Source organism: Ambystoma mexicanum, chromosome 2p (assembly GCF_040938575.1).
Source record: "Ambystoma mexicanum isolate Mex_15411 chromosome 2p, UKY_AmexF1_1, whole genome shotgun sequence".
In the NCBI taxonomy this organism is placed as follows: Eukaryota; Metazoa; Chordata; class Amphibia; order Caudata; family Ambystomatidae; genus Ambystoma; species Ambystoma mexicanum.
In genome coordinates this window covers 104,735,864-104,754,336 of record NC_090923.1, presented here as the reverse complement: position 1 = coordinate 104,754,336, position 18,473 = coordinate 104,735,864, and the positions used below count along the sequence as shown (strand labels likewise).

General features: G+C 46.8%; 1 protein-coding gene across 1 annotated transcript in view; it reads right to left on the bottom strand.

Moving 5' to 3' along the window:
• COL7A1 (collagen type VII alpha 1 chain) overlaps positions 1-18,473 on the bottom strand; it is a 782,081-nt gene that overhangs the window by 430,300 nt on the left and 333,308 nt on the right. The window contains exons 29-36 of the mRNA XM_069646196.1: positions 15,118-15,254; positions 14,432-14,558; positions 14,159-14,302; positions 10,936-11,099; positions 9,541-9,576; positions 9,004-9,030; positions 2,825-2,869; positions 2,367-2,459 (exon numbers count right to left, since the gene is read on the bottom strand). Of these exons, the coding sequence (XP_069502297.1) occupies positions 2,367-2,459; positions 2,825-2,869; positions 9,004-9,030; positions 9,541-9,576; positions 10,936-11,099; positions 14,159-14,302; positions 14,432-14,558; positions 15,118-15,254 (773 nt within the window). The remainder of the gene's footprint in view (positions 1-2,366; positions 2,460-2,824; positions 2,870-9,003; positions 9,031-9,540; positions 9,577-10,935; positions 11,100-14,158; positions 14,303-14,431; positions 14,559-15,117; positions 15,255-18,473) is intronic.

Here is an 18,473-nt window from a genome sequence, read left to right as displayed (position 1 = left end):
GCTATTTGCTTTTTCTTGTTTATATATATTGCCATGAAATTGTGCCAAGGAGCGTGGAATACGTATTAGCTGTCTGACTGATTGTATGAGCACTGAGTTCATTAATGTGTTTCTTTCTTGTGATGGACACATAAAAATACATACCTTCCTAACAACACTTTTTGAGGGGTACTGAATGATTTTTCTAAGTGATTTGCGCATCTTGGCTATTACACGATTGCATTCTAAACACATGTCCAGTGTCACATTTGATCTGAGTTGTTGATTTATAATGAGTATATTTCCTCATTTATGAGGAAAGCCGAACAGAAACTGTATCTGGGCGCAAGTGATTTTTTAACAATGAGCAATAGCGTTCTGAAGGTCATTGAAAAAGATGTGTTTTGAGCTTCTTTCGAAATGAAAAATAGGAATCAGTTTTACGACGATCAGAGGGAAGCAAGTTCGGGGGACCCGTCACGGAGAAGCACCTGTCAACTCTGTGCATGAAATGAGATGCAATGAGAAAAGATGTTGATTGGAAGATCGTAAAGATCGTACCGGAGGCTAGAGTGTGAGCATCGTTTTGAGGTAGGTAGAGGCTAGGCCATGCAGACACTTAAAAACAAGGCATGGGATCTTGAAGAGGATACTCTACTGCACTGGCAACCAATGGAGTATTCGCGATTAGCAATAGATACAGATTTTGGCACATGAAAAAGAAGTCTAATAGCTGCATTTTGGGCTTTTTGTAAGCAGTGAATTTGTTTTGCTGGAATCCATGAAAGGATATAATTACAATAGTTCAGTTTGGAATTCACCAATAAACCAAAGTCTACCGGTCAGTCATTCTCTGAGATATGAGGAAGAATTGGTTGCAGGAGTTTAAGCCGGTAGTAAATGGACTTCCCTGTTTCACTGACTTGCTGATCGCAGTCCAAATTGGACTGCCAGATACAGCCAAGATTTTTGATTTCATGTGCGTAAGACATAGGGAGATCAAATAAAGCAGGGCATGGAGGTAATTGAGGTGAATGAGCCAAGAGATGTTTGGGGAGAATAACCTCTGTTTTAGAAGGGTTCAATTGGAGGAGTGTGGACGACATCTAGCCTTTTATTTCCAGTGAACAGTCAGATATCAGTTTGAAAGTATCTGAACAATTGTTTACACGTACATAGATCTGTGTGTCATCGGCGTAAGAGTGATAATCTAAATCAAATTTGATGCACAGAAGTGGGCGAATCTAGATTTTAAATAGCAGAGGCGTTAAGGGAGAGCCCTGTGGAACGCCACAAGGGCCGGCAGTGAGCTGGAATAATAGGTTTGTATCTTTAACTGTTGGTTTCGCTCAGATAGAAAAGAAGTGAACAATTTTAAAGAATCTTATGACACTTGCACAATCTGGATTTAAGCATCAACTGTGTCGAATGCCGAAGAGCGGTGGAGCAGGACCAACAGTCTGAGGTCGTCCTCGGCGGCTGATCTCAATATGTCACCCTAGACAGTGCGAGGTACTGGATCTGTTCCATGACGAGTCCTGAAACCCGATTGAAACGAATCGAGGAGACAGTGTTCTTCCGGAAACTTTTGTTATGGAGCAGTAGCTACTTTTTTTCAAGAATCTTCGCAGGCCATGCCAGGCCGGCAATGGGGAGATAATTCTGAAGTACATTATGGTCCAGTGAGGGTTTCTTTAGCAAAGTGGTTAAGATTGATCCTTTAATTCCTTTGGGGATGGTCCCCTGGGAAAAGGAAAGATTAACAAAGCAGGTCATAAATTCGCTGAACTCGGATGCATGGTGTTTGACCAGGCATTCAGGTATATTAGTTGTAATTATGATTTGTGGGTTTCAGTGTCATGATTAAAGTAAATATTTCCTCGGTGGTAAATGGAGTGCAATTCAAAGTATGAGCATTTGAGGATGTTGTGGGAGTCATCTCAGGTATAGAGGTTTGGGAGATATAGATACGCACATCAATGTTTACTCGAAGCATGTTGACTTTATTCAGGAAAAACGAATTGAACTCATTGGCCAATTTAGGGGACGAGGCAGAGTAGATGATATACATGAAGGGTTAGATCATTGGCAATGTGACTAATTATTATTGTTAGCAATATAAGCACCTCTAGCATTCTTTATTTTGAAAAAGTTTGAACCAGCTGGAGCCTTAGATCCTCGCCAGACACGCAGATTGCATAGGTTGTTTTTCTTGATCGCTTTTACTGACTTTCCCGATATACGACTGACACTATTCCAGTCCCTCCATCTTTTCACAGGAATGTGCCTATCTGGGAAGATCCCAACTCCCCCATAAGTCTGGCATCCTCCACAGATTGGCAGTAACAGGGATAATAAAGAGGACTTGTGCATCAGGGGGTACTTACCCGTTCGCCCTTCTGCCCCGGAATCACAGTGCTTTCTCCTGGGCTACCGCGTGGCCCGGCTGGACCCACAGGTCCGGGTAAGCCATTCCGCCCCTGAAATAATAAATGATCACACACTTGCTTCAAATATGGCAAATAGATAATGAAACTCTTTAAGTGTAGAATTGAAACATACAAGATGAGTGGAATGTAATATTGTAAATATTGTGAATGCCTACTACTTTACTATCATCTTCAGAGTAGGGTCGGAGTGGGGGAACCTCTACTCCCCACCCCACTCTCACCACCACAAACACCTTGTTTTATTTCCCTTTGAAAAAAACAAATAAAAGTGGCATTCCCTTATGGACCATGCAGACAGGGCTCTCATTTCACTTTCAAGGCACCTTCAGACCAAACTAATATTGTTTACAACGCAAATACACAAAAAACGGGTATTGTGTAAAGAAAAAACGTACAGGCTCTCCTTTGGTGCCAGCCAACCCTGTTCGTCCAGGTGGTCCCTGGAAAGAGAAAAACAGAGTTACGTCAATGTGTGAGCTATTTTTCAGACCAAGAGCAAGCCATCCTCGTACGCTACCGTACCCTTTCAGAACTTATGGCGCATGATGATTAAGACAGGCCACATTCTTCGGTGGAATTTCTGCAGTAAAACCGGACGAAATACCACCAAAATTGTTTACCATTACTGGCACTTGGTCCCTTGGGTTTAACACAGGATTGCAAGTGGTGGTAGGGTGGTGTTAGTCCCCAGGACTCCAATCAGGATTTTTGGTGGAATTACCACCAGTGGAATTATGAAGTGGAAATTCCACTGATTCTCAATGGAAGTAAATCCTCTATGTTTCCTCCAAAAATCAGTGGAATTACTACTTGTCAATTCCAATGGTGGTAATTTCCCCAAAGTATATAATTTGGTGGTGCAGGAAAATGGAATTACCGCCAGACAAGGGACAAAGAGAAATGATATTCGTCATTAGCAATCCTGGGTTATATCTAACCTGCTATTTCTTCTGATAAAAGCCCGTTTCTACCAACCACCCCAGCCTTCTCTTTAAATGAATAATCTCAATTATCATGTTTCCATAGACTAAGGTCAGGATCCCTACATTACTCTGTGAATAGCATCACTATGTTGGACTTGATTCATTATCAGCTATAACCATTGCTCAGGCTAGTGCCATCTGCTAATCACAGAAGTAAACTACTGTATCCATCTTCCATTGTATGAATTGAGACCCACTTATTGATCTATTTTAATAAATATTTAATAAATGCTTAACATTTGTCCAACTATAAGTGTTAATCGTTTCCAGTCCCACCAAAACCTTTACAAAATATGGCTAAGTAAGGCGAGTAGGAAGCTTGACCATAAAAGTAACGCATAGTTAGTTAAGAGTAATTTAAATCACCCGTCCGCTTATTTCCCTTTATTAAACTCGAACCAGAAGTCCTTCTCTTTCCTTTACGTTCGCTTGGCACGAGTGATGACACCTTGATAAAGGTTATGGCGCATGTCTGCTCAGTTATGCCTGACCTTAGGTCCCATCTTTGTGAGGGTCAACTAGCATTTACAAATCACAATGAAATGTATACACAGGGCTGACTTCCCCTGCCAGCCATGTTTGTGCATTTCTCTAAAATGGCGGTGCAGCAATGTGCTGTGGGCATATGGTTATGCTGAGTGGACTATTGTAATGAAGTGAGAGTCCTGGAGGCAGCAGGTAAATGCATCAGAGGTTCCTTAATTCAGGTTCAGGCCACATGAGGTTAGGAACGTGCCAGGTAGATATCAGGGTAAGAGGGTACGGGACAGGAGCCCACTGGCTCCCTCCACCCAGGCTCACCTCTCCATCTGCCTGGGTGCGGAACCCCTTTCACATACAAACATGGTCAGCACTCACTCAACATCCCTCCAGTGACATCACTCACTCAGGCATCCAGGCAGGACAACACACCACAACTAAGTTATGTGCAGAGTATCACTGAGTGCTGTGTGGACGTTAAGAATCATGGGATGTAAGAACACCGCAAGTCTGTTTTTTAATTCCAGATACTAGCTAGTTGTTTAGATTTCTCTTTATTTTTAATTCTGCATTGGGATCAAGGCGCATGAAGTAGGTATCCTGGCCAATAACTGACATGTTTTTTTTTTGCTTCAATGTGATTGTCTACCCTCTCGCAACACCTGTTTTCAGTGTCACTTCAAAAGAGAAAGGAGGGTCGCGGTTGCTTGACCTCTTTAGCGTCACTCTATAGTTTATTTTCATGAAGTTCTCAATCCGGCCACAAAGCAGAAGACATCATTCGCAAAGGTGCAACCTAGACCAGTGTCCCCCGAAAATCATACTGTGTGACAAAAGTGCATTTCTGAGATGTTTCTGAACCACTCCTTAAAATAGTCTACAAAAAAGAGCTAAAACATGCCCAGAAAAAAGACAGTTTCCCGGTGAGTTGGATAGTGAGCCCAGGAGCCTGAGCAGATACTCGCCAGACGGGTACAACCAGTGCTGTTGTTTAACCTAAATCCTGGGGTTAGTGGAAGTGACATCACAAGACCTTTGGCCCTGTGATGACATCAGCACGAGTGAAAGCATCGGCAATGACATCACAGGACCCAGATGACATCACAGGAAGTTACAACAAAAAAACCTTTAAATCTTGTCTTAACCCCCGAAGTGACGTCATGCACTCTTTGACTCTGATTTTAGTACACAATGTGGATTAAAGTAAGATATGGTGCAAAATGAACACATTAAAGTAATAGACATGTCTAGTGTGCCCGTCACCACTGTCGGGGGTTCCCTGCGCCAATATTTTCCCCAGTGGATAGTACCTCCAGCCTCAAGCTGCCGTAAAAAGACGAATTGCCAGTGTCGCCAGTCTCCATTTAACTAGTTTTGGATACAAATTGGAGCACACATTATACATTTTATTTATTTATTTATTTATTACATTTATAGAGCGCTTTAAGCCAAAGCACTTCTTTAAGCCAAAGCGCTTATACATAGTATAGTTCCACAGTTAGCACACACGCCACACCGTTAACGGATTGACGCCCGGGTATGGAAGGTGCTACAGATGATATTGATGTATTTGCCAAAGTACTGCACATAGAACCTGTGTACATGCAATTACCACCCCACCGAAGTTTGTACTCATTTATCGACCTCGAAAGGATGAAATGCTGAGCTGGCCTTGCCGGGATTCAAATCTGTGACCTACAGATCACACACAGATCTCAGAAACAAAAGCTCAACCGACTAAGCTATCTCACCAGCAATATAGGTAGATGAGAACTACAAGCTGAGCACACCATGGTGCCACAGATTGGTCTGGTGGATGGGACAAACTGCACCCGAGCTTGCCCTTGCATGTGAATACAGCAAAAGTGGATTCATCTTCCACTGCTCCACTGGCCCTGTGAGTGTGGGGTTCCCCTGATTGTTTCTGCAGTGCCAGCTCCAGGAACCGACTGCGGCTCCGGTGGAAGGACCCAGAGAACCGGGCCCGGTGCGCGGAGTGGAGCCAAGCATGCGCAATCCCGGTTCTGCTATTATGTGGTGACAGAGTGGAGAGCAGCAGGAGGTGGCACACAGGCTAAACTAAAGTCATCGAAAGCTTATGGCAGAGACTCTACTGGCCAGGAAGCTGACTCTGAGGGCACCAGCTACTTGGGTGTAGAGAGAGATGCTGCATGATAAACCTGCCAGAGATGAGGAGCATGCGACAGGCTACTCCACTACTATTGAAACAAATGCACAGTGAAAGCAATGCAGAGCTGAGCATGCGTAACTGTGTTTTGTCTCAGGAGGATTGCTCAGGGGCAACATGCTCGCCTTGGAAACAAGACGAAACGGAACAACACAGGTTCGATCCCCGGGTCCGCGCTTAGAAACCTCTGAGTATTAAGCACGTTATAAATAACCTATCATATCATATGCAGTATTTTTGGACAGTTGGGGCATGTGTGCGGTGGGATCTACCCATCACGCGCTATATGCCGTCAGGGCTTGTATGACCAGGGGACGGAATCGGAGATTGACCTGTGCTAAGCTTTAAGAGAGTTCTTGGCCCATCAGTGGATGAAAAAGTGCACAGACGCCTTTTGGTAGGTCTGGAGTACATGAGAGTTGAGCTTGCTTTTATTGGCGCCTGGATCATATCCTCAGATCAGGTCAGTAGCACAGAGCACTGCACTGAGGGGAAAGCCTGGAAACCTGGAAAATGGGGTATATCTAGTGGGCAGGAAACTAGCTCAAAAGAACAAATTCTCTTCAACCCTTTTAGGTACTAATGACAACAGGAGGCAAACCCCTCCAAAGGCTGTGGATCCCTTGAGTAAGACGACAGCAGCGTTCCTGGCCTGTGACCAAGAATCCAGCCATTGACCATCTGTCTGGTGCAAGATAAAATGGGTATCAATGATTCAATTGAATGGCAACAAAGATGCTTGGAATGATGACAAACTGAGAAGGGTGGGTAAAAGAAGTTGCCAAGACTGATTCAGCACCCATGAACGACCCGGTAGAGGGGTATCCTCTAGGAGATGAGTTCAACCCAGATGCCCGTGTTCATACTGGTCTCTGAAATGGGTTACATTGCAGAGAGTAGCAGACTATTTCTGCAGCCAGTTGAGGTTGCCCTTAAAGAAAGAGGTGATGAGTAAGTGGCCAGCCCAATGCCTCAGCCCCATGACTGATAATAAAATAGCAGACACCCTATTAGTGGACTGGAGAATGTTGACCTTCATGAGCAAGTATGACAGGCATCTCAAGAGAACCATTGACAGGTCCTGGAGGACCTGAAAGGACAAGCACCCCGACATTTCTGGGCCACTGACCAGGTTCCTCGAGATAGCCAAAGGAAGTAAGGAAACACAGAGTTCCACAACAACCCTCTGTATTGTCCACAAGGCCTTCTTGGGCCTGGGTCCACAATATCTTTAACACTCCCTTAGGAAATACCTTCCTACTCGAGCCCTTCACTCGTCCACCTCCAACTCCCTCAGGGTCAGTCGCTTCTCCAAGCAACAAGTTGGCAGTAGATCTCTTTCTTCGGCTGGGGCCTCCCTCTGGAACAGCCTCCCTGCCTCTCTGAAATGTGAGGAGAACCATCTTCGGTTCTGGAAGCACCTCAAGACCTTCCTCTTTGCTTCTGCCTTCTCTCTTCCTCTCCCCTGCTGATCTCTGTTTTCTGCACTGGGCATCTGGCTACCCTCTGATTTCGGGCACAGACCCCTGCCCACCCAGCCGCATACCTGCACTACCTCCTGGCAACCGCTGTACTTGGGTCTGTATCTGCAACCCTACAGTCCCCTTACCTGCACTTATGGTCACCCGATGTTTGCGCTTAATTCTGATTCTTACCACTTGCTGGCTGCACCACCTGTTGTTTTATTTTCAATCACGTGTTCAGCACTCTCCACTCCTCCACGGCCCCCTCCCCTGCACTTGCAATGTCACTTGGACTAGTAAGATTGTTGTTTTGTCCCCCCCTGTAGCCCTCCCTTGCCTCGTTGCGCCTTGACACACTTGTGTATAGGGGCGATATAAATAAAATATCATATTATATCAAGGGTATTGGCAGGCTGGACCCAAATAGCTGTTATTGAAAGGGAAATGCTAATTGTGTTGGTTCAATGGAAATAGTGGTAGAAGTATACTGAAAAAAGTAGTGGAACTGTGGTCTCAGCAGGGGCGAGGGTAGTCAGCAGCATAGTGCACAATGTGACAAGGTGTTGCGGCCGGGGCATTGCAATAGTCTAAGTGACTAGTAACAGGCTCCTATTACAGCTTTACACTTGCAAATGGACATGAATGGAGACATCCTCTATATAGAATGGTGAATATGGTCGTAAAAAGTAGAGGAATGGTAAACAGAAAAAAATAAAAATAGTGGAACGCCGCTCCCGACCGTTCCCACTCACTTCGATCACTGAATGGGCAGGATGTGCAGCATCAACCTTCCACCAATCCTTCTCCACCAAATGACTTCCATGGCTGTGATTAATACAGACTTTAACAATTCGTTTGCTAAAGGCGGGAATGCAATTTGTACGCGGTTGTGAGTGCTTGTCTCACACAATAGTTTTTGTTTGTGTGAGTATGATCCGTCCTCCTTCTCCCTTCCAAACACCCCTTTCTAGCACCGACCCTGGTCCACCCCCTGGTTTTTCTTGGCGCTCTGAAGCGAAGTGTGTGGCTTGTGGCGCATTATCAAACCAAAAAAAGGCAGATCAATAAAAACACTTGGACCAAGCGACACTTCTACACTGTTATTCACTCACTCACTCACTCACTCACTCACTCACTCACTCACTTCTTATGTTACTGACACTCTTTGTCACTCGTCCAATCGTTACTTCTTCACTCGCTCACTCACTCTGACACTGATAGTTGCACTTACCTCGGTTTTCCTCGTCTGACGTCTACCTCAACACCCTATCTTTTAAAGGTCATCACTATGGTAACCACAGGTGTATCCCTCAAAACCTGCATATTAAGCCCCATGCACATAGAGAAAGCTTCACACTCGGGTATGCAAGATTACACACACTCCTTCCCATAACATGACTGTAAATGGAAACTGAAAACAGACTGCATCAAGGCAGCAAGCGAGGCAAGAAAATACTCACAGGTTCACCCGAGGCGCCCTTGTCTCCCTGAAATGCAGAAATACAAGAACCAATTAATAGGATTTCTCATGTTTGTACCATCAATGATGTGTAAAACGTTGCTTGAGTTAGTAGTCTCTTGGCTATGCCATGAGTGCCCTAGAGAGGACCTCTTCCCTTTCCCTCATGGGTGACCACCCAACATGCATGCAGGTCATTAGGTATGTACTGTTTACAGGCAACATGTGATGCTTAGAGGCAAACATCCAATAGGTCCAAGATCTGAAGACGCACCCTCACAAAGCTGAGATAATACATGGTCAAGCCTGGTATGGGGGGCCATGTGCATGTCTAGATTATGGCTGGAGACGGGAGATGAGGACTTGGTCGCTAGGATTCTCTGAGCTCTGGATTATCCGTCCCTCGCCTTTCCAAAATCCCAGACCCTCAACAAAGTGCAGTGATAATGGAAATAAAGTATATAATTGCACGCTGCAAGAATTACACTCACAATGGGAGGGACAGGCACAATAATTTAGTAGGAAGAGTTAGACTTACCTTTGGACACTGGACAGTGCAGCCCTGCTGGTCAGTCTTTAAAAGAAAGAGAGAAGACAAAACATGTTAGTTCTAAGTGGCACAAGAAAGGGGATCATACTGTGTCCTCAGGCCATTATATGTGAAAACCTGTTGGGGTGCTCTTGGATGAGCTTGGGGATGCAGGGAAGAGAGCAGCAGCTTTCCTTAACCTCAAACCATGCAGTTGAGGTGGTTCTGGTGATCCACTCAGGAGCATCCATTTTCGTTTATGGTTGTCCAACTCTGGGCCTCGAGGGCCGGAATCCTAATGGGTTTTCAGGATATCCCTCATTAATATTCATGAGGAAAAATGGGCATGCATTTACAATCACTGGGCCTCATTACAAGGTTGCCGGTCCGGAAACAACGGTACCGGTAAGCTTGCTGGTACTGTTGTTTCCGGACCAGCAAACTATGAGTTCTGCGAGCAGATGCCTTTCCGCCCGCCAGGTCAGACCAGAAGGGCGGAACGGCACCCGCTCGCAGACCATGTCGGATGCACCGGCACCATTCAGAAATGGTGCCGGTGCATCCGACCTCCCCATTCCCATTGAGTCCAGTGGATATACATTTCCATACAGTGGGACTCAAATGGGAATGGGGACTAATATTTTCCAGCGCCCGGGAATGGGCAATTACCGGGTCCGCCGGGGTTGTAATGCCCCGGTAATTGCCCATTCCCGGACGCCGTAAGAAAAACGACTCCGGCAGCAGCCGCACGTCTACCGCCAGAGTCATAATGAGGCCCACTGTATGGAAATGTATCTAATGAATATTAATGAGGGCCAGCCTGAAAACATGGTATGGATCCAGCCACGAGGCCTGGATTTGACGCTCATATTATAGGGGGAATGGTGCAGTAGTAAGAAACACATGCCTGCAGGCCTCACATTAATGTGGATGTAAATAACTAGATGTGCATTTTTGCGTCATGCTTCAGGGGTAGCCTGACCATGAAGAAGCTTTTCAGACACGTTCTCCTGTCCATTAGGAGTCTCCAAGTCCAGTCAAATCCACTCCATGTTTGCAAGATGCAAATGGGAGTTATTTGGTCAGTGGTTATTATGAAATACTGGTGGGGTTGGGGCTCTCGAGGGGCGGACGTTGTGCCACCCCAACTAAGCACAGGTCTATGAACTGAGATAGTACTGGATTGGGAGGATAAAGGAGACAGTGAAGTGCCGGGGGAGAGTGAACGAGAGGGAGATAAATGGAGAGGTGCGAATAGACAGTTGAGGGCAGTGGAAGATCGAAGGCATGTTGGGATGTACAAGCAGGCAAGAGAAATGCTGAGAGGGAGTGTTCGTGTGTCGGTGTTATTGGTTGGTATTTGGCATCATGCCGGCACCTCCGAACGGTGAGCCTTGTCTTTACCTGTGACGTCATGGCACTACATAGAGCATCTAGGAGGCCGTCCTCCAGCTCCGACAGGTCCTCATTCTGGGTGAAAAAGACATATCGCTGATTTTGGTTGGTGACAATCCGGCGAAGTTGTTCCCGGTCTGCGCCATCCATTCCCACTGCCATGACCTGGATTCCTGACCACCGAAAAACAAAATAAAAAGTTCATAGGTGTATTCAGAATAACACTCATATCTTATTTTCCAGTCCTGAGAACTAAGTGTGTAATGGCAACAGAAATGAGGATACATCATGGCATATGTTCTAGGTGCTTGAAATATACAAGGTGTCAATTGGAATCAGAAATCAAAAATGGTGACCTGTGAAACATGTTGCAGGTCTTTCAGCTGAAAGAAAAAATATAATTGGGGGGTGGCATCGGGATTGGTGAACAATATAGCGGGTTATATGCCCTCAAATGTGCTCACAATATGTGGTGCCATCAAAAATGGTGGCTTGCAACAAATTCTCGGTCTTTCAATGTAAAGTATTGTACAAATTGAGCGATATTAGACATTATGGGCCTCGTCACGGGTTGGGCGGTATCCGGGCTGTAATACCACCCAACTGTAATTGGGTTAGCGCCCACCAGTCCGGCGGTATTACTTCCAGATCACGGGTTGGGCACGAACGGTAAATCTACATTCCCCATTGGGTCCATTGGATCCAATGGGGCATTTTCGGCGCTAATAGCACCGAAAGCAGGGCGCTAAATGTGATTTTCACTTCCAGAAAAAAGCTGGAGGTAAAACAGCCCATTTAGCACCCAACTTGTGATCGGGCCAGCCCTCAAATGCAGTGGTAATACCATTATCGCTGCATTTAAGGGCTTCAGCCCAACTCATGAGGAGGCCCACCCTAAGTAACTAGGGGTATCCAGACGTGGACCCCTTGCACACTATTCTTATAGAGGCACAGCTAGACCCTACTGATGAGGTCCAACCCGACCGAAACACATGTCTGGGGTTGCTGTTGGTACTCTTGTTCAGAGGAGAATTGCCTAGCATTTCGGTGCAGGACTGCCCCTAGGTACAATGACTGATATGCAGGGACATTTCTTTTCTTCTCTGTAAAAGGCACAGTGAGCTAAAGACTTGGTAGAGTCTCTCCCAGGGGTTATTCACCGAAGAATAGGTCATTGGGCTGTGTTCGTGCTGGTAGAGAGATTCCCAGACCCTCCCTTGTTTTGCATACATTAACTTTGGGTCTCACCGTAAATTACCAGGGTGATCCAGACGTGGACCCCTTGCACACTATTCTTATAGAGGCACAGCTCCACCCTACTGATAAGGTCCAACCAGACCGAAACACGTGTCTGGGGTTTCTGTTGGTACTCTTGTTCAGAGGAGAATTGCCTAGCATTTTGGTGCTGGACTGCCCCAGGGCAGGACAAAGACTGATATGTTTTGGATATTTCTCCTCTGTGAAAGATAGTGAGCTAAAGACTCTGGGTAAGTCTCTCGTAACCAGGACTAATGTCTGGCAGCGGGACTTCCCAGGACCTCCCTTGTTATTTGCGTTGTGACTCATGCAAGAGGTCTTCCAATGAATCATTGTGCATTGCGTATGTTTCTGTGTGTGTGTTGACTTTAGACATGGCGCCCTATTTAAAATGCTCTATGCTACTAATACGAAAGCAAGACATATAGGAAGTCCGAACTTCAAAAACGGTAACCACGACAAAAGGTTTCAGGTCATCCAACATAAAGTGTTATAAAAGGGGCAGCTTGACCTCATAAATGTTCCCCAGTAAAACAGGTCCTTGGCTCTTCAATATGAAGCCTTATACAACGTGTGGGGGATATCACCAGTAATAAGAAATAGTGACCTATGGAACTTGTTCCAGAGGCCATCCAATATAATGTGTGCGTTGGCATCAGGAATGGTGACTGCTACTAGAAATGTTAGGCATGATATGATATGCTCTTTATAACGTGCTTAATACCCAGAGGTTTCTAAGCGCGGATCGAACATGTGTTGCTCCGTGTCATCTTGCTTCCAAGGGGAGTACGTTGCCACTGAGCTATCCTCCCGAGGCATCTAATTTGGTACACTATACAAAGTGTGTGACGGCATCCTGAGTGGCAACCTTTGCAACAACTTGTAAGTTATTAAACTCGAAGCACTACACAAGGGCAGACAGAGAGTAAGTGAGGATATGAATAAAGGGCACACTTCAGAGTGAGCAGATTGGAGGCACTGTTCTTTACACTGAGCTGGACAGCACTACATGCTGGAGAAGAGAAAGGTGTGTGCCACTCTCCTGAATGTAGAATGATTCTTGATCTGCCTGGGATTAATCCCTATATGTTTTTGGGGCTGTCATACGAGTCATGCAATTTAGAGCATCATACAGGTCGTGAGATGACATCAGTACTGACACCGAGAGAAACATGTTCTAGGTCATCCAATTTACACATTTATGCCAGGTGTGGCGCGGCACTAGAAATGCAACCTTTGCAGCTGGTCTCAGATCATCAAACTTACAGTTCGAAAATCTGACATCATCAAGCAGTTGTGACATAAGTTCAAGGCCTAGATCCTTTTCCCTTTTAGGTTATTTGTGATGGATTTCAGGGGGCTCTAAGCCAGCTGCTCTATGGCCTGTCAGGGACAGTGAGCGCCTGAGGCGGTCTCTCCTGATTTCAAGACAGTTCAGTCTTCCTCCACTTGACATAATAGGGCGAGCACCCTAGTCTTAACAGTTTAGCATTAAAATACACCTTCTCTCATAACCCAAGTAAAGATCACTTGACATGTGTCTCTGCTGGCCTTTCAGCGGCTCTAATACGTAGACAAATGTCCCTATTACCAAACCGGCCAGGATGTCTCTTCTTACCAAAAATCACATGAAGGCAGTTGCCTTGATCTATTGCATCCTAGTAGGAGAAGAGGCCAGAGCCCATATGCAAGAAATCAACAGAAATATACAAGAGAGTTCAGCCAGGGTTTGATGAAAGCAAGGCTCTGAGCAAAGTATAGAATCTGTCGGTATTCAAAACTGGAGTTCCTCTGTGAATGCATGAGAGTATGCAAGTGTGTAAGTGTGCAACTGTGCAAGTGTGCCTGCGTGCAACTGTGCAAGAGTGGTAACGTTCCACTTATGTCTGTTCCTATACCCAGTCCCCTTGCTAGTACAGTCCAATAACAGATGCTAGATGCGGTTCAAAGACTTGTGCAGGCAGAGTCAATTTACCAGTTGCCTTTATCAATCTTGCTGGTTCGAAGACGTCATCCCCGGAGGGTCCATCGGCGAGGATCACCAGTATTCCGGGCACATTTGCCCTCCTGCCGTAGCTGGGAGTAAACATGAAATTCTTCGCAAAGTCCACAGCCACACCTGAAGGGGAGAAAGCAAATTCCATTGCACACAATCTAGGCATGTGGGAGCGGCATAGCTAAATACATCCCCTTACACATCATACCACAAACAGATGAGGTCCTTTAGATGAGCCTTCCATAGTCTTACCCATAGAGGTTCCACTGGGCTCTTGAAATGGGATGGTCCGAATTTGCTGCAAAACAGTACTTATTTCACTGGAGCGGTTCAGCAGGATCCACGGGCGGGCTCGGAAACTGTAAACGGCCAAGCCTACCTGTGTGAGACCAAGGCAGGTACAGATTGAGATAACTGCCCATGAAGGACAGGATACCAGTTGCCATCAGAGGGACATGGCAAGAGGAAGACCGGTAAACAGTGAAACTGGGAGATTTTCCGATAAGCAGATGCACTCCTCATATTGCACTCCTCATATTGCACAAAACATCAGTGAACAAAGAATTATGGGAGTAGTATTGTAAGAACAGAGATTATAGAAGCACAGAGAGAGATATGTAGACAAATGGACAATCACACTGAGAACATACGGAAACTTGGATTCAGAGTAGTGGGTAGGATTTGAGAATGGATAGGATGATGCCCCTGGTCTGTGATAACTTCTGACCACCAGAATATCGTTGATGCCCCGTGGTGATACACATCCACCTGGTTTATCCAAGTAAATGTCTTGGCTAGTATCATCAGCCCACAATGGAGTGTAGCTTGAGCAAAGTAAATTTCATACAAGCAGAGTAGTTTTATGGAGACAGAGGAGAGGTTTTGAAGACTGAAAGGCAAGGACAGTGAAACACATTTGGAATCATACGGTCATATACCTGGGTAGCGTCCGGCCCAAGTCTCCCTAACGCAGACACTACATTGGTGAGGAAGGACTTCATGGCATTCTCATTATAGGAATTGTCCTGGGTTCCATGGACTAGAAAGACGATATCCGACCGTCCTTTGCCACAGACTGAAAGAAGTACAGAGACAAATACCGATTATTTTATTTATATTTTTATAGAAATCACAGGAAAGCAAGGCATTTTGGCACAAAAACACGTATAAAATGTAACATTGAAAACAGAGCAGAGGACATGGATCCTTGACAATCGGATGAGAGAATGTGACTTGAAGACCAGATGTTGCAGGGGAAGGTGGAAAAATAAACTAGGGACGAGAACAGGAGAGAAAAACATAGGAACGGGATAATGGAGGACGTGCTAAATTAACAAGGGGGCGGAGGGTGACGGAAAAGTGCTGTAGGATTGCCTGGGAAGCAGGGTGATGGTGCAATGAAGATTGGTGCACTTTGAAACATTATGTACATGCTCTATAAGCACCTAACAAGCAGACAATAAATAAATAAATTCATACATTGCTAGGAAACAGGTTCTTCAGAAGGGAGGAGGGGGAGGGCTTCGAGCTTGGAATTAAATAGTGGGAGAGTTGGAGTAGCACAGAGAGGGAGAGGAAGAGCATTCCAGAGAAGGGAGATGACGAGAGAGGGGAGCAGATGTGCGAGGGAGCACAGAGGGGCTCGAGTGGTGCGAAGGAGGTGTACCGAGGATGATCATAACAAGCAAGGGAGAGAGTAGGGAGTGAGATCAGAAGCTACGTGAGGTGGGGGCAAGTCCATGGATAGTTTAATAAATTGAATAGATTAATAAGGGTGAACACGGTAGAAGCCTAGCGCATTAAAGCACTCTTTCAAATCACCTATTTTAAGACGAATTAGACTGCCATGGCTTCAAGCCTTTCACAAATATTATAATGCAAAGAGAGATCCCTGGTTCACAATTTAGGACATTTTGCGAGTGTATTTAGTGGGATGTTGTCTGAGAAACACTGGCCCAAGGGGACAATTCCACTAAGCTTATGGCACGGATCCACAACCTGCAGCTCTTCATATATTTTGGAATATGAACCCCCACCATTGGCTGCGCTGGGTCGTGCTGATGGCAGGTGAATATGAACCCCCACCATTGGCTGCGTTGGGCAGGGCTGATGGCAGGTGAATATGAACCCTCAGCATTGGCTGCGCTGGGCAGGGCTGATGGCAGGTGAATATGAACCCTCAGGATTAGCTGCACTGGTCTGGGCTGATGGCAGGTGAATATGAACCCCCACCATTGACTATGCTGGGCAGGTCTGATGGCAGGTGAATATGAACCCCCACCATTGGCTGTGCTGGGTCGTGCTGATGGCGGGTGAATATGAACCCCCACCATTGGCTGCACTGGGCAGAGCTGATAGCAGGTGAATATGAACCCTCTGAATTGGCTGCGCTGGGCAGGGCTGAGCATTGGCTGTGCTGGGCAGGGCTGATGGCAGGTGAATATGAACCCTCAGGATTAGCTGCGCTGGGCAGGGCTGATGGCAGGTGAATATGAACCCTCAGGATTAGCTGCGCTGGGCAGGGCTGATGGCAGGTGAATATGAACCCTCAGGATTAGCTGCGCTGGGCAGGGCTGATGGCAGGTGAATATGAACCCTCAGGATTGGCTGCGCTGGGCTGGGCTGATGGCAGGTGAATATGAACCCTCAGCATTGGCTGCGCTGGGCAGGGCTGATGGCAGGTGAATATGAACCCTCAGGATTAGCTGCGCTGGGCAGGGCTGATGGCAGGTGAATATGAACCCCCACCATTGGCTGCGCTGGGCAGGGCTGATGGCAGGTGAAAATGAACCCCCACCATTGGCTGTGCTGGGTCGTGCTGATGGCAGGTGAATATGAACCCCCACCATTGGCTGTGCTGGGAAGGGCTGAGCATTGGCTGTGCTGGGCAGGGCTGATGGCAGGTGAATATGAACCCCCAGCATTGGCTGTGCTGGGCAGGGCTGAGCATTGGCTGTGCTGGGCAGGGCTGATGGCAGGTGAATATGAACGCTCAGCATTGGCTGTGCTGGGCAGGGCTGAGCATTGGCTGTGCTGGGCAGGGCTGATGGCAGGTGAATATGAACCCTCAGCATTGGATGTGCTGGGCAGGGCTGAGCATTGGCTGCGCGCGGCAGGGCTGATGGCAGGTGAATATGAACCCTCAGCATTGGCTGTGCTGGGCAGGGCTGAGCATTGGCTGCGCGCGGCAGGGCTGATGGCAGGTGAATATGAACCCTCAGCATTGGCTGTGCTGGGCAGGGCTGAGCATTGGCTGCGCTGGGCAGGGCTGATGGCAGGTGAATATGAACCCTCAGCATTGGCTGTGCTGGGCAGGGCTGAGCATTGGCTGCGCGCGGCAGGGCTGATGGCAGGTGAATATGAACCCTCACCATTGGCTGTGCTGGGCAGGGCTGAGCATTGGCTGCGCTGGGCAGGGCTGATGGCAGGTGAATATGAACCCTCAGCATTGGCTGTGCTGGGCAGGGCTGAGCATTGGCTGCGCGCGGCAGGGCTGATGGCAGGTGAATATGAACCCTCAGCATTGGCTGTGCTGGGCAGGGCTGAGCATTGGCTGCGCGCGGCAGGGCTGATGGCAGGTGAATATGAACCCTCAGCATTGGCTGTGCTGGGCAGGGCTGAGCATTGGCTGTGCTGGGCAGGGCTGATGGCAGGTGAATATCACTGAGTGCGCTGGGTCGGGATGAGCATTGGCTGTGCTGGGCAGGGCTGAGCATTGGCTGTGCTGGGTCGAGCTGAGCATTGGCTGTGGTAGGGCTGATGGGAGGTGAAGTTCAAAACATCTGGAGAGCCAAAGGTTACGACACCTAGCTTATGTGCAATGTTATTCATTCCTGTTCCTGAGGGACTTCGTTTTATCTTTTCTTTGATGATATGGCATGTATTAAAAGTTATTTATTATAACTGTATAATACTTAATAAAAAATGTATATATATATATATATATATATATTATTCATTACAAACAGCCGTTTTTTCCAGCCGCGCGTGGAAGAAAATAGCAAACCACGCCTACGGGGGCGGGGGCAGGTTTTGTAATGGGTTTGGTTTCATTCTCAGCATTTTGCCAAGTGTGACTTGACTGTAGACTGGCACCACTCAGGTAGTCTTCCCACATGCAGCAGGCAATGGGCTCTTATGAGCGCATTCCTAGCGACCGCTGCCAGTCTGTACCGGTGCTGATGCTGGAGGTCCCGCCGTTAAGGCATCGCTGTCCAGTCCCTCGAGGATCACAAGAAAGGGTTGATATGCAGGAGGGCCTCGGGTGTATAGGACATTCCCCAGTATAAAGAAT